The 13465-nt window shown below is 41.3% G+C and overlaps 1 protein-coding gene across 1 annotated transcript; it reads left to right on the forward strand.

Moving 5' to 3' along the window:
- The first annotated feature begins 329 nt into the window (after nt 1–329).
- On the forward strand, nt 330–2656 carry MAGEE2 (MAGE family member E2). Its single transcript, XM_082717767.1, has one exon. The coding sequence runs from the start codon at nt 552–554 to the stop codon at nt 2121–2123; it is 1572 nt and encodes a 523-aa protein (XP_082573893.1). The 5' UTR covers nt 330–551; the 3' UTR covers nt 2124–2656.
- Nucleotides 2657–13465: the final 10809 nt, after the last annotated feature.

Below are 13465 nucleotides of genomic sequence, written 5' to 3' on the forward strand. Positions count from 1 at the left end.
AAAAATATGTATATTTTTAAATATTTTATTTACTTATTTGACAGACAGAGATCACAAGTAGGCAGAGAGGCAGGAAGAGAGAGAGAGGAAGGGAAGCAGGCTCCCTGCTGAGCAGAGAGCCCGATCCCAAGACTTTAGGATCATGACCTGAGCCGAAGGTAGAGGCTTAACCCACTGAACCACCCAGGTGCCTCACCCCCTTTTTTGAATTCTCTGCCCTAACAAGTTTGAATTCAACAGTAACCATTTCAGCCTAGCCTTGCTGGCAGAGGTAGTGCGCTGGAGGAGGGGGAGGGAGGGGCTGGAAGCGGGGCGTGGCCACCATGCCGCAGAAGCAGACTGCGCCTGCGTAGGCTGCGGCAAAGCTAAGCACTGAGAAGGTCGCGGTCATTGCTCCTTGCTGTTTGTATGGAAAGATCACTGCTCTCACCAGCTCTCACTCCCGATCCTGGGTCTCCAGCTTAGGACTTGGGCCGAGGCTCCAGCATTCCTACCATCCTCTCTCTGACAGATTGCTGACTTCCCCGTTCCTGCTCCTGGCTCCTGGAACCATGTCTCTGGTAAGCCAGAATGCGCGCCGCGGCAGCGCAGAGACCGCTGCAGATTACAGCGACTGCCAGGGTGAGATGCAGGCTAGTAACGCCTCCGGGGCCCCGACCTCCATGCTAGTTCCCCAGGCTCTCCAGGGCTCTCATACGCCAATCAGCCCTCAGGGTGCCAGCGCTTCCCAGGCTGCGCAGGACCCGAACGACCTCGAGGTCCTAATCGAAGAGCAGTCCCAACGTTTGGGGGCGCTCAGGGTCCACGACCCTCTGGAAGACAGGTCGATTGCTTTGGTGAATTTCATGCGAATGAAAAGCCAAACCGAAGGTTCTATCCAGCAGGCAGAGATGCTGGAGTTCCTCAGAGAATACTCAGATCAGTTCCCTGAGATCCTCAGACGAGCCTCAGCTCACCTGGATCAGGTCTTTGGGTTGAACCTGAGGGTTCTTGATCCCCAGGCTGACATTTACAACCTAATCAGCAAACGGGGTTTCCAGACCACTGATCGGATAGCAGAATCCCTGGATGTGCCAAAGGCAGGTCTTCTGGCCTTGGTCCTAGGCCACATCCTTCTGAATGGTAACCGGGCAAGAGAAGCATCCATTTGGGACCTGCTGTTAAAGGTTGATTTGTTGGGTGATCCCCAGAGGATCAACAACCTTTTTGGGAACACAAGGAACCTGCTCATTACTGACTTTGTGCGCATGCGGTTCTTGGAGTACTGGCCAGTGTATGGCACTAATCCCCTTGAATTTGAGTTCTTGTGGGGCTCTAGAGCCCACAGGGAAATCACAAAGATGGAAGCCCTGAAGTTTGTGGCAGAGGCCCATGATGAAGAACCCTGGAGCTGGCCTGAAGAATATAACAAGGCCCTAGAAGCTGACAAAGCCAAAGAAAGAAGACAGGCTGCTGGCTTGGAATTCTGGTCAGAGGACACTATGAATGATAAGGCCAATGATTTGGTCCAGTTGGCCATTAATGTCACTGAGGAGTTGCTGCCTATACATCAGGATGAGCTACTGGCTCACACTGGCAAAGAATTTGAGGAAGTGTTCCCAAATATCCTCAGTCGAGCTACTCTAATCCTTGATCTGTTCTATGGGTTCTCTCTGATTGAGGTTGATACCAGTGAGCACATATACCTCCTTGTCCAGCAACCGGAATCAGAAGAAGAGCAAATGATGTTAGACAGCCTGGGGAGACCCCCTCAAGAATATGTGATGCCAATTTTGGGTTTGATCTTCCTGATGGGCAACCGTGTCAAAGAGGCCAACATCTGGAATATGCTTCGAAGATTTGGTGTGGATGTAGGAAGAAAGCATGCCATCACCTGCAAGCTTATGAGACAGCGCTACTTGGAATGCAGGCCACTGTCCTACTCTAATCCAGTTGAATATGAGCTTCTGTGGGGTCCTCGTGCTCACCTTGAAACTACCAAAATGAAAGCCTTGGAGTATATGGCCAGGCTCTACAGAAAGCAACCGCAGGACTGGCCAGAGCAATATAGGGAGGCTGTTGAAGATGAGGAAGCCAGAGCCAGATCTGAGGCAACTGCCATGTTCTTTTTTGGCTCCATGTGAAATCTGGGGAAATGTATCACTTTAGTTGTGTGGCATCAGTTAAAGAGGCCCTGGGAAAATGGGCACTGGGGCCCCAAATCAGAAGTCAGTCGGGGTTGGGGTGGAAAGTACACATTGTGCTTGCTATTGTGTCCTGTTCCTAATGGTACTTCCTTCCTTCCTTATAATGTACCCTTGAATTAGGTTCATGATCAATGTTTATAAGTAAAATTGCTCATTTACCATTCCTGTCTTATTTTAATGTAAAAGCTCAGATAGTTGTGTAAAATGTATTGGTAATATTTACATCTTTCTATGATGTGGAGAATATAAAGTTGTTCTTTAACTGTTTGAAATACTTAGTAAAATGGTGTGGTGCACAAGTTAAGTAACAATAGTAACAACACACAAAACAAAAACAAACACAAAATCACTTATCTGTGGATGCCTTCTTTGTGTCTTTTCTTGTGTAAGGAAAAAAAAAAGCTGGCATTTACCTGTATTTGCTTTGCTGTTCCAAAATGTAGTGAAAAATAAAATTATAATGAATTAGACCCTATGCTTAAGCAATCTTTTATTCAACAAATATTTATTAAGCACCTGCCATGCTCTGTGCTTAGAATATAAAGGTGAAGAAGACCCTGCTAAACCCCCTGGCCTTAAGGGGGAGGGGCCATGGAAGTAAACCAGTAATCGTTTTATTGCTGTGACAAGATGTATAATAAGGATAAGCTTAGAGTGCTAGGAGAGGCCACAGGAGTAACTTCCAGCTAAATGGTAGGTGCTGGGAGGGGACAGTGGAGAAGGCAATGGGGCACAAAAGGGGTAGGGGAGGGGGAGGAGGTATCACGCAAAGGATTAGTGGGGGATTGGACGAGGTGGTGATAGGGGATATTGAGGTGGTATGGAGGGCTGAGGACAAGTTGTCTTTTAGTTACTTCTATTCCAGGACCCAAGGTTGGAGTGGGGGAGGGAGAGATTGTTTGTGAAGTCAGGATCAGTATGTAAAACACCTTTTGTGGGATTCACAAAGACAATGTTCAGTTAAAGGGGGAAGTGGGAGAGGGAAGCCTGTGGCAGAGATAAGGAAGACCCATATTCTCGAGAGTGGGTCTTAGGAATCAACAGTGGTTCTCCTGAAGGCAGCTGGTCTTGGATATTGGGTCAAATCGAACAATCCACCTGGAGCTCTGCCGAGCAACCTTTGCCAGTGCAGTTTATTTCTGCACCTAAGCTGTTAAGGTGAGCACTTTGGCTATCTTCATCCTGATCCTTCACGTAGCTTCTAACCCTGCTCAGGGCTCTCCCTAAGCTTTCCCTAGAAAGCCTGCAAATAGCAATCTCTATAAAGGAGGCCTTGGCTCAGGAGTGGATGTTATATGGAAAGTCACCGATGATGCAGGGGGGGGGTGCCTATCAGTGACATAGGTTTTATGTTTCCTCACCCCCTAGTAACCATAAGTTTTCTGTCCTTTAATCCATTTAATCACTAAGGGCTACCCCCAAACTGCCACCTCCTAACATAGGAAAGAAGACTCTCCTCACATTTTCGTCAGCCTCGGGAAGAGAATGACACAACCGTTTTGCCGGGGGAGGGGACGAGAAGAAGGGAGGTGAACAGTGTTGGTCCCAAATCCCGCTGCCTGCAGAAGTCAAATTACAACTGCCTGCTTGAGAAAGCCACTGCGCATGTGCACTCCGCGGTTGCCCGGGAGATACAACCCCCACCTTGTCTCAGTGATCTTCCCTATCATAGCATTCCGGGAAAAACTGAACACTAAAGGCAGGATTTTCAGTAATGAGAAAATGCGTAGCTAGAGAGCTAGAGCTAAAGGGGTTCTGGAAAATGGGATGGGGGTGGAGTTGTGAGGTAGGAGAGTATTTGAGTAGGATCCTGCCTACGTGCTGAGAGCCTCTCTTTCTTTAGTCTCCTTGAACCCTTAAACTGTACATGCTTGTAGGATAGGAGAGAGGCGGAGGTGGATTAACATATCAAGTTTTCCTTGCTCTGGTTTTTTGGATGGTGCAGTTTCTGGATCCTGGAGAACGCCAGGATCCAGGGATCTGGGAGTACCTATAGAGAGACACCTGCCAAGAAGAAGGTATAGCGTCCAGACCTACAATAGCATAAAGCTGCCAACTTCTTTGGCACTAAATTTGTACTAGGTACTGTGCTGGGTTCTTCACCTCCTTTAGCTCTAATCTCTCCACCAGTTCTCCAAGAAGCATTTTTATAGCCTCATTTGACAGTGTAGGAAACAGGTTTAAATAATATGCCCAAGGTCACATAGGCAGTTGATGAATGCTGGGACTGGAGTCTAGGGCTGCCTTTGGCTATGGTTCACACTCTTTCCAGTACATTACACCATAGGCCCCCTCCACCTTGTGCTATGTCTTCACTCGAATTTATTGATTCTCAAGAAATATAAGGAAGGGCTGCATGACATGATGGAAGGGGCAAGACAACAGCCATCTGGAGGAGGATGAAAGTGAGGCTGAAATTTTCCAGGCTCTTAACTTGTGCTATCACTCAGGCTCCATCAGAGCTGTCTAGGTGTAGAAAGTGCATTTTCTTTTAATGTCCCTACTCTGTCCTATGAGTCTTCCCCCAATTTGCCCTCTTCCTGCAAGCTTCCAGCCTTATCTGCTGCTTATCTCCCACTCACCCACTCAGAGAAACTCAAACATCAGCATTTCTGGGCCCCTAGAAATGTTGGAAATGTGTTTTGTAATCCTGAAAGAACAATGACCTGACAGAGCTCATGTTTTGCCAAGGGGAGCCCAGGAAGCAAAAACAGAAGTGGGAAAAAGCCCCTGGGTGAAAGACGCCACTTGTAGTTTTCCAGGAGTGACAAAGCTGAGACTTGAACGGAGCACATGCCTATGGTGAGGGAAAGGTTGTAGTCTCTCTTTGGCTATAGCCATTCCTCTGAAGGCCATTAGAGGTCTGGGTACTCTCTTTTTTACACAGACAAAATTAGAATTAGCATCCCCTAGGATAAATGGTGATGGAAGTGGGTGTCTGGTAAACAAGACTTATAAATGATGCTGCATGAATTAATTTAATGTATAATCACTGTTAAGCCTTTAAACACTGAACCAAGTATCCTTTTTATCTGTGTGAATTAATTTGGAAAATGGTATAGTCTTGAGTACATTTGCAGACTCTTTGGGCCATCAATATCACAAGTATTGAAATTTTGGCCAAGTTAGGGCTTGCAGAATTGGTGTTGGTTAGATATGGGCTCATAATCCTATATATACTATATCATTCAGATTATCCTTTGATCCTTCCTGGAAAAAAAAAATGACGAGAACATATTCACCTTCAGTGGCTAAGGCCCAGGAGTGTCCTCTTCTGGAGAAGATGGGTGGTTAGGGAAGACTTTTCATGCCTTCTTTCCATCAGTTTCCATATATACACTGAAGCCATCAAAATGAACATTATAATTCAAGGAAAAGCTGAGCTGGACTGGCATGTGGATGTCAAGGCAATTCTCTCAGCTGTAGGATTGCTGCCCCTAAACCCTCTGATACCAGCAATCTAGACCAGCCCGTAAGTACCCTTTAAGTTCAGACAAGGACCCCCAGTCTCCTCCTTCCTTTCTAGTGGGGATTTCCAGACAGTGAGATTTCTCACTCTAGTTTCTTTTCCCCCTCAGTGAGTACCTGGCAATGTCGTAAGGAATTCTCTGCAGACAGGGTTTGAAGTTAGTTGTAAAGAAAGCTGGAAAAGAATTATCAGAGTGGGCCTTAGCTCTCTCGGACATTTCTGTTCTAGGCCTCATATGAATACACTAAGCATATGATAAGGAGGGGGTGGTATATCAGAATGATTATGAACTCTGAATCTGGACAATGCTGGCTCTCTCACTTCCTGGCTGTGTGTGACCTTGGGCAAGTTACTTAAAACTATTTTCAAGAAATTGATAGAGAAGCCCAGGGTCACACACTTACTATTTGAAGATGTCAGAACTATAACCCAGGCCAGTTGTACCTTAGTCTAGTGATATGTCGATTCTTTACACTGCTTTTAAGACTACTTGTCAACACCTTGGTAGCGGAGTTCAAATGAAAACAGATTTCTTAGAAATACTAGTATTTGGGTTTTTTAAACAATTATTTCAGGTGAATGTTAGCCCCAGGTAGTTATAAATTATAACGTTTAGCTGCACTAATAACATATTATTTGCAAACACCCACCCACAAGACACTTTTCTAGGGGCTTCTGTGTGATCTCTTTAAACAGGTTTCAGTGACTATTAGGAATCACCTGCTTTACATAACACGGAGGGAGTCCCAGTGAGGATTACTTTTCTGATAAAAGGGCAGGGTTAGGGGTGCCTGGGTGGCTCAGTTGGTTAAATGTCTGCCTTCACCTCAGGTCATGATCCTGGAAGAAGCCTTCTTCTCCCTCTCCCTTGCTGCTCCCCGTGCTTGTGCTCCCTTTCTCTGCTCTCTATTTCTCAAATAAATAAAGTCTTTAAAAAAAAGAAAAGGCTGGGTTAGGGAGGGAGTTGGGAACTCAATCCTAATGTCTGAGCAGCCTTATTTCTTATTTTATTTCTTATTTTTATTTGAGTATTTGATATGGTAATGTTACACTAGTTTCAGGTATATAACTTAGTAATTTGACAAGTTTGTACATTATACTATGTTCTCCACAAGTGCAGCTACCATCAGTCATGTTACATCCCTATTGCAATATTGACTATATTCCTTAGGTTGTGCCTTTTACTCCCATGACTTACTCATTCCATAACTGCAGGCTTGTAACTTCTTCATCCAATTTGTCCAACCCCTCAGTCTTTCCCCTCTAGCAACCATCAGTTTGTTTTCTGTATTTATAGATGTGATTCTGCTTTTTGTTTGTCTATTCATTTTTTTGAGATTCCACTTGTGAGTAGTATCTGCCCTTTTCAGTATGACTTATTTCAGTTAGCATAATACCCTCTAGGTCCATCCATGTTGTCTTAAATGGCACAATATCTTCCTTTTAATGGTGGTGTAATATTTCATTATACATATATTTTTTACACCTTCATCTAATGATGTGCACTTAGGGTGTTTCCATATCTTGGCTGTTGTAAACAATGCTGCAATAAATATAGGAGTGCATATGTCTTTTCAAATTAGTGTTGTTTTCTTTGGGTAGATACCCAGTAGTGAAATCATTAGATCATACATTATTTCTGGTTTTTTTTGGACAAAACTCCATATTGTTTTCCACAGCAGTTATGCTAATTTACATTTCTACCAACAGTGCACAAGGGTTCCTTTTTCTCCACATCCTCACTGACACTTGTTATTTCTTGTCGCTTTGATTTTAGCCATTCTTACTGTTGTAAGGTGATAAGTAATCGTGATTTTGATTCATATCTCCCTGATGATGAGTGATATTGAACATCTTTTCAAGTGTCTGTTGGTCATCTGTCTTCTATGGAAAATTCTCTGCCCACTTTTTCTCAAAGATTTATTTATTTATTTGAGAAACGGAGAGCTCAAGTAGGCAAAGAGGCAGGCGTGGGAGCGGGGAGGGGGAAGCAGGCTCCCTGCGAAGCAGAAAGCCCTATGTGGGGATGGATCTCAGGACCCTGGGATCATGTCCTGAGCAGAGGCTTTAACCCACTGAGCCACCCAGGCACCCTTCTGCCCACTTTTTAATTGGACTGTTTGTTTCTGTAAGTGTTGAGCTAATAAGTTCTTCATATATTTTGGATAGTAACCCCTTCTTGGATAAATCATTGCAAGTATCTTCTCCCATTCAGTAGGTTGCTTTTGTTTAGTTGATGGTTTCCTTCACTGTAAACTTTTTTTTAATTTTGATGTAGTCCCAATAATTTATTTATGCTTTTGTTTCCCTTGCCTTAGGAGATATATCTAGAAAAATGTTCTATGGCCAATGTCAGAGAAATTACTGCCTGTGCTCTCTTCTAGGATTTTTATGGTTTCAGGTCTCATGTTTAGGTCTTAAATTCATTTTGAGATTATTTTTCTGTATGGTGTTAGAAAGTGGTCCAGTTTCATTCTTTTACATGTAGCTATCCAGTGTTCCTAGCATCATTCATTGAAGAGACTGTCTTCTCCCCATTTGATATTCTTGTCTCCTTTGTCATAGATTAATCGACCATATAATCATGGGTTCATTTCTGGGTTCTCTATTTTGTCCTTTATTCTATTGACCTATATAGCCTGTTTTTGTGTTAGTACCATACTGTTTTGATTACTACAGCTTTGTATACCTTGAAATTTAGAATTGTGATACCTCCACTTTTTTCTTTCTTGGCATTACTTTGGCTATTTAGGGTCTTCTGTGGCCCCCTACAAATTTTAGAATTATTATGTGAAATAGTATATATTCTGTGGTCCCATACAAATTTTAGGATTATTACATGAAATAATATATATTTCACAAAATATATATTATTTCACATAATGAAAGGATATATTATGTGAAAATGCTGTTGGTATTTTGATAGGATTGCATTGAATCTGTAGATTGCTTTGGGTAATGTGGACATTATAACAATGTTAATTCTTCCAACCTGTGAGCATAGAATATCTTTCCATTTGTTTGTGTCATCTTTAATTCATTTCATCAGTGTTTTATAGTTTTCAGAGTACAGATCTTTCCCCTCTTAGCTATCTTATATTCTTTTGTGGTGAGATTGTAAATTGTGTTGTTTTTTAAAAAAATTTCTTTCTGAGTGGCTTGATTTCAAACTGCCTTTCTCCTTAGAGCACTTGGTTTGGCATGGGCTGGCCAGGGTAGGATCTCTGTCCTCTGAACCTCCACTTTTCTCAAAATACTTTAAGAGAAGTAGCATGGTGAAAGGGAAAACACAAGAGTGGTCATTGTTTCTGAAGCTGCCCTCTGTTCTCAAGGCTTAACCTGCTTGGACCACAGCTCAGAGAAACTTCTCTGCCACTGAGAGTGGTGGCAACAGGGTGCTTTGGGATGGCCTCAGTGTGGTTTGGTTTTGGCAAAGAGGACTGCTGTTCTAGAAGATGTTCATTATTCCAGACAGTGAGGGAGACCCCCCGAGATCCAGCTATGGAGAACTACTTGCACACATGACTGCTCTCCTTTCTCTGGATTAGGGGATGGGAGGACTGCAAGTCCTAGGATGGAAGAAGCAAGGAGAGGGAGCTTTGGCACAACTGCTAACCCTTTATATCATGTCTCCTCACACAAGTATGGCATAGATATATTCATAGTTCCTAACAGGGAAGGACAGTAGTCATTTACATGTTGAATGAACAGAAGTAAAAGACCAGCTATGACAAGGAACAAACTGGCCCTTGAGATCAATGGCAGCACTCAAGCTTCTTGTTTGTATGGCCCTCACTGACAAACCTACCCACAAGGAGTCAGACCCAGTTCAGCCCAAACCGAAAGCTGTCCTGGCCTTTGAGACTCATCTACACTGAAGGAGCCCTTGGAACTCAGGCTTGTTAAAAGGCCACTTGCCCAGTTTAGTTTATTTGTATTTATATTTTTAAAGATTTTATTTATGAGAGAGAGAGAGAAAGAGAGAGAGAGAGAGAGAGCACACAAGTGTGGCAGGGGGAAGGGGGACAGAGTGAAAGGGAGAAGCAGACTCTGCATCAAGCTGGGAGCCTGATGCATGGCTTGATTCCAGGACACTGAGATCATGACCTGACAGGAAGGCAGAGGCTTAACTAACTGAGCCACCAGGCGTCCCTGCCCAGTTTGGTTTAACAAGCAATTGATGAACACCTGCTATATGCTGGCCTTGTTATAGTAGACTCTGGGGAACAGAGATGAATCAAATGTGGCCCCCACCTTATCTATGTTCTAATTTTCTGTTCAGCTGTGAGTCTGTACAACTATATAACTTATCTATTAAGGTTTTATTCCAATATGTAACTTTTTTGTTTCTAGAATTTCTAATTGTTTCTTTTTCAAAAAGAAACTTTTACTTTTACTTTTTCAAAAAGAAACTTTTTTCAAAATAAGGATGCTCTTCTTTTTTTTATGGATTCCAGTCCCTTTTTCATCTCTTTAAACATTTTAATCAGTTTTATTTTAAAATTTTAAATATTTGCCCATTTTTTTCCTTAATTCTGCCATCTATTGGGTCTACTCAGTATCTAATGGTGGTGAGTTTTCTTTTTCCTATAAGTTGTTTTTCAGAATTTTATTTATTTGCCAGAGAGAGAGAGCGAGAGCACAAGCAGGGGGAGCAGCAGGCAGAGGAAGAAGCAAGCTCCCCGCTGAGCAGGAAGCCTGATGTGGGACTCAATCCCAGGATCCTGAGATCATGACCTGAGCTGAAGGCAGATGCTTAATAACTGAGCCACCCAGGCGTCCCAGTGGTGAGTTTTCACATGTGCTTTATAATTCAGGTCTGTGTGCTAATTTTTAGTAGGCATTACCTTCTAAGACACTCTCAGGCTATCTCTGCTGCCAGTGTCTTCAGCTTGGAGAGAAAGGACAAAGTTACGTGTAGTCTGGTGCAGCTGTTCCACTGCAGTCCTTCAAGCACAGACACAATGTCTTTCTGAGCTTTGAGGCTCTTTGAGTCTCCTCTGAAAAGAATACCTCCTGCTCCATGGAAATCTTCTCCTATACATATGTCTTTAAGATATTTACCCAAATATGGGGCACCTGGGTGGCTCAATGGGTTAAAGCCTCTGCCTTCGGCTCAGGTCATAATCTCAAGGTCCTGGGATCAAGTCCTGCATCCGGCTCTCTCCTCAGCAGGAAGCCTGCTTCCCTCTTTCTCTCTGCCTGTCTCTCTGCCTACTTGTGATCTGTCTCTCTGTCAAATGAATAAATAAAATCTTTTAAAAAAGAGAGATTTACCTGAATCTGTGCTGCCTTTTATGATTCAGTGCCCTTATAATTTACTTCTTTTATAAATCTTTAGTGTCATTTCAATGGGACTTGGGAAACAAAGGGAAAAGAGAGATGTAATTCCACATCTTGACCAGAACACAGCATTTATTTTAATAGGTAAAAGTTGAAGTCAACTTAAATTCTCACAGCATATACTTTAGTTTTAATTGTTAGTAGAATTAGGGTCCCCCTTTCAATGGAACAGTATAAAATATTTGGGAATGATGGAGTAGAAGACTATTAAAGAATAACAAATGATATTCGATACATATTGTTAACTATAAAATGAAAGCTCTGAAATAATTTGGTCAATATTATCTTTATGTACAAAAATTGGAAACATATTTTTAAAAATTATGCATGGTGATGTGGTAGACAAAATAATAGTCTCTAAAATATGTCCATGTCATGATCTCTGAAACTAATGAATTAGTTACTTTACATGGCAAAAGGGACTTTTCAGATATGATTGGATTAAGGATGCCGAGATAGGGAGATTAGAGATTATCCTGGATTATCCGGATGGACCCAATGTAATCACAATAGTCTTTATAGGAGGGTGGCAGGAGGATCAGAATTAGTGGTAGGGGTTGTGACAAAGGAAGCAAGAGACTGAAGTGATGTGAGGAAAAGTTCATGAGCCAAGATATACAAACAGCCTCTAGAAACTGAAAAATGCAAGGAAATGGATTTTTCCCCCAGAGACTTGAGATAGAATTAGCCTTGTTGAGACTTTGACTTTTGTCCAGTGAGGCTAATTTTGGACTTCTGACCTCCAGAATTATAAAATAATAATACTAGCAAGCTTGTGGTAATTTGTTACAGAAGCAATAGGAAAGTAATACAAGTGCTTACCATAAGGTAGAGAAATTTAGAGTAATTGAAGTTTCTACTTTGCTTGAAAAAAATTAAGGTTCGAATAAACATCATACAATGTCTAAAGCAGCTGAAACTGTCAATAACAGTAAAACTCTGGTTGTCAGCTTATGACCCTAGAATATAAAAGTATTATAATATCCATGGTAGGAGAATGCAGAAGGAAAAAATGCATGTACTTACATGTCTCATAGAAATATAAATTAGTAGTGGGTTATACGAGGCTACATTAAATAGTACATGAAATTTTTAAAGAAATGATTATGTTGTAGTACACTGCAGTTCCATTTCTAAGAATGAATTGCGAGAAACGATTTTTGGATGTGAACTTACATTTGGCTTCGAGGATTATTCCAGACTTATTTAAATGAGGAAAAAATGCCAACTAAAAACACCAACTAACTCTTCAGTAACATTTGATTAGTAAGGGAAATAAAAGTCTATCTATGTAATTGAATGGCATACAGACATTAGAAGTGATGATATACAGTAATAGTTAATGGCAAACAAGTTACTTTAGGAGACAATATTAACAGTGTAACTTAATTTCTATGGAATGAAAAAGGACTATTTCTCTAGCCACATTATAATTTTATTCATCTTTGGTTAGTAATTTGGCAGGTACTATTTTTGCATATATTGTAATACATACTTTCTTAATTTTCCACAGTGAAATTATATTTGTTCTAATGAAGAAAATACCAAAGGTAAACTGTGATGACCTCTTTCTTTTGAAAAGTGAAAAAATAACTTTTTAAATGATTTTATTTATTTATTTTTTTTGACAGAGAGACACAGAGGGAGAGGGAATACAAACAGGGTGAATGGGAGAGGGAGAACTGGCCTCCAGTGGAGCAGGGAACCCCATGTAGGGCTTGATCCCAGGATCCTGGGATCACAACTCCAGTGGAAGGCAGATGCCCAATGACTGAGCCACCCAGGAGCCCTGAAAAAAATAATTTTAATGCTTGAATGTGGGTTGAGTTGAGAAAATCTCTTATGCTGTATGTATAGGAGCATAGGTAAAAACAGCTTCTTTCACTGGGTGTGGTGCATAAACAATGAATCTTGTGACACTGAAAAAATAAAATTAAAATAAAACAAAACAAATCAAAACAAAAACCCTAGCTCCTTTATGGAGTCTTTCGGTAGCAAAATAACATTTTTGAAGGTTTTCTCAGGAAGTAATCCAGCAGATAAATATATATTTGGCTATATGGAGTCCATAAAAATATTGATTGAATAGGCTTGATTTAAAACAAAAAAATTAGTTACAGAAAATGGGATTTTTTTTCATTAAATTGAATGAAATTCTGTCACAAAACAGGAAGAAGAGAAAAAATATTTCAAGGCACATAAATGTTGAAGATGTATCACTTTATGATAAAAAGCAAATATTTGGTAAGGTTATACTTTTGTATAAATAGGTATATATACATAAAATTTATACAATGAAATCGAATGTTCTCAAATGAAGCTTTTTTTCACACCTTTGTGTTACATGGAATTCTGGTTATTTTTATATCATCTTATCATGGTTTATTATTTATGTAAAACAAAATACTGGTAGTTGGATAACATTTTTTTTTAAAGCCTGAACAAAACAATAAGGAGAACCAAATAG

The sequence above is a fragment of the Mustela nivalis genome (genome assembly GCF_964662115.1).
Source record: "Mustela nivalis genome assembly, chromosome: X".
In the NCBI taxonomy this organism is placed as follows: domain Eukaryota; kingdom Metazoa; phylum Chordata; class Mammalia; order Carnivora; family Mustelidae; genus Mustela; species Mustela nivalis.

Excerpts from the sequence above, each read along its gene's own strand:
- MAGEE2 (XM_082717767.1), top strand. The coding sequence starts at position 552 with ATGTCTCTGGTAAGCCAGAATGCGCGCCGCGGCAGCGCAGAGACCGCT.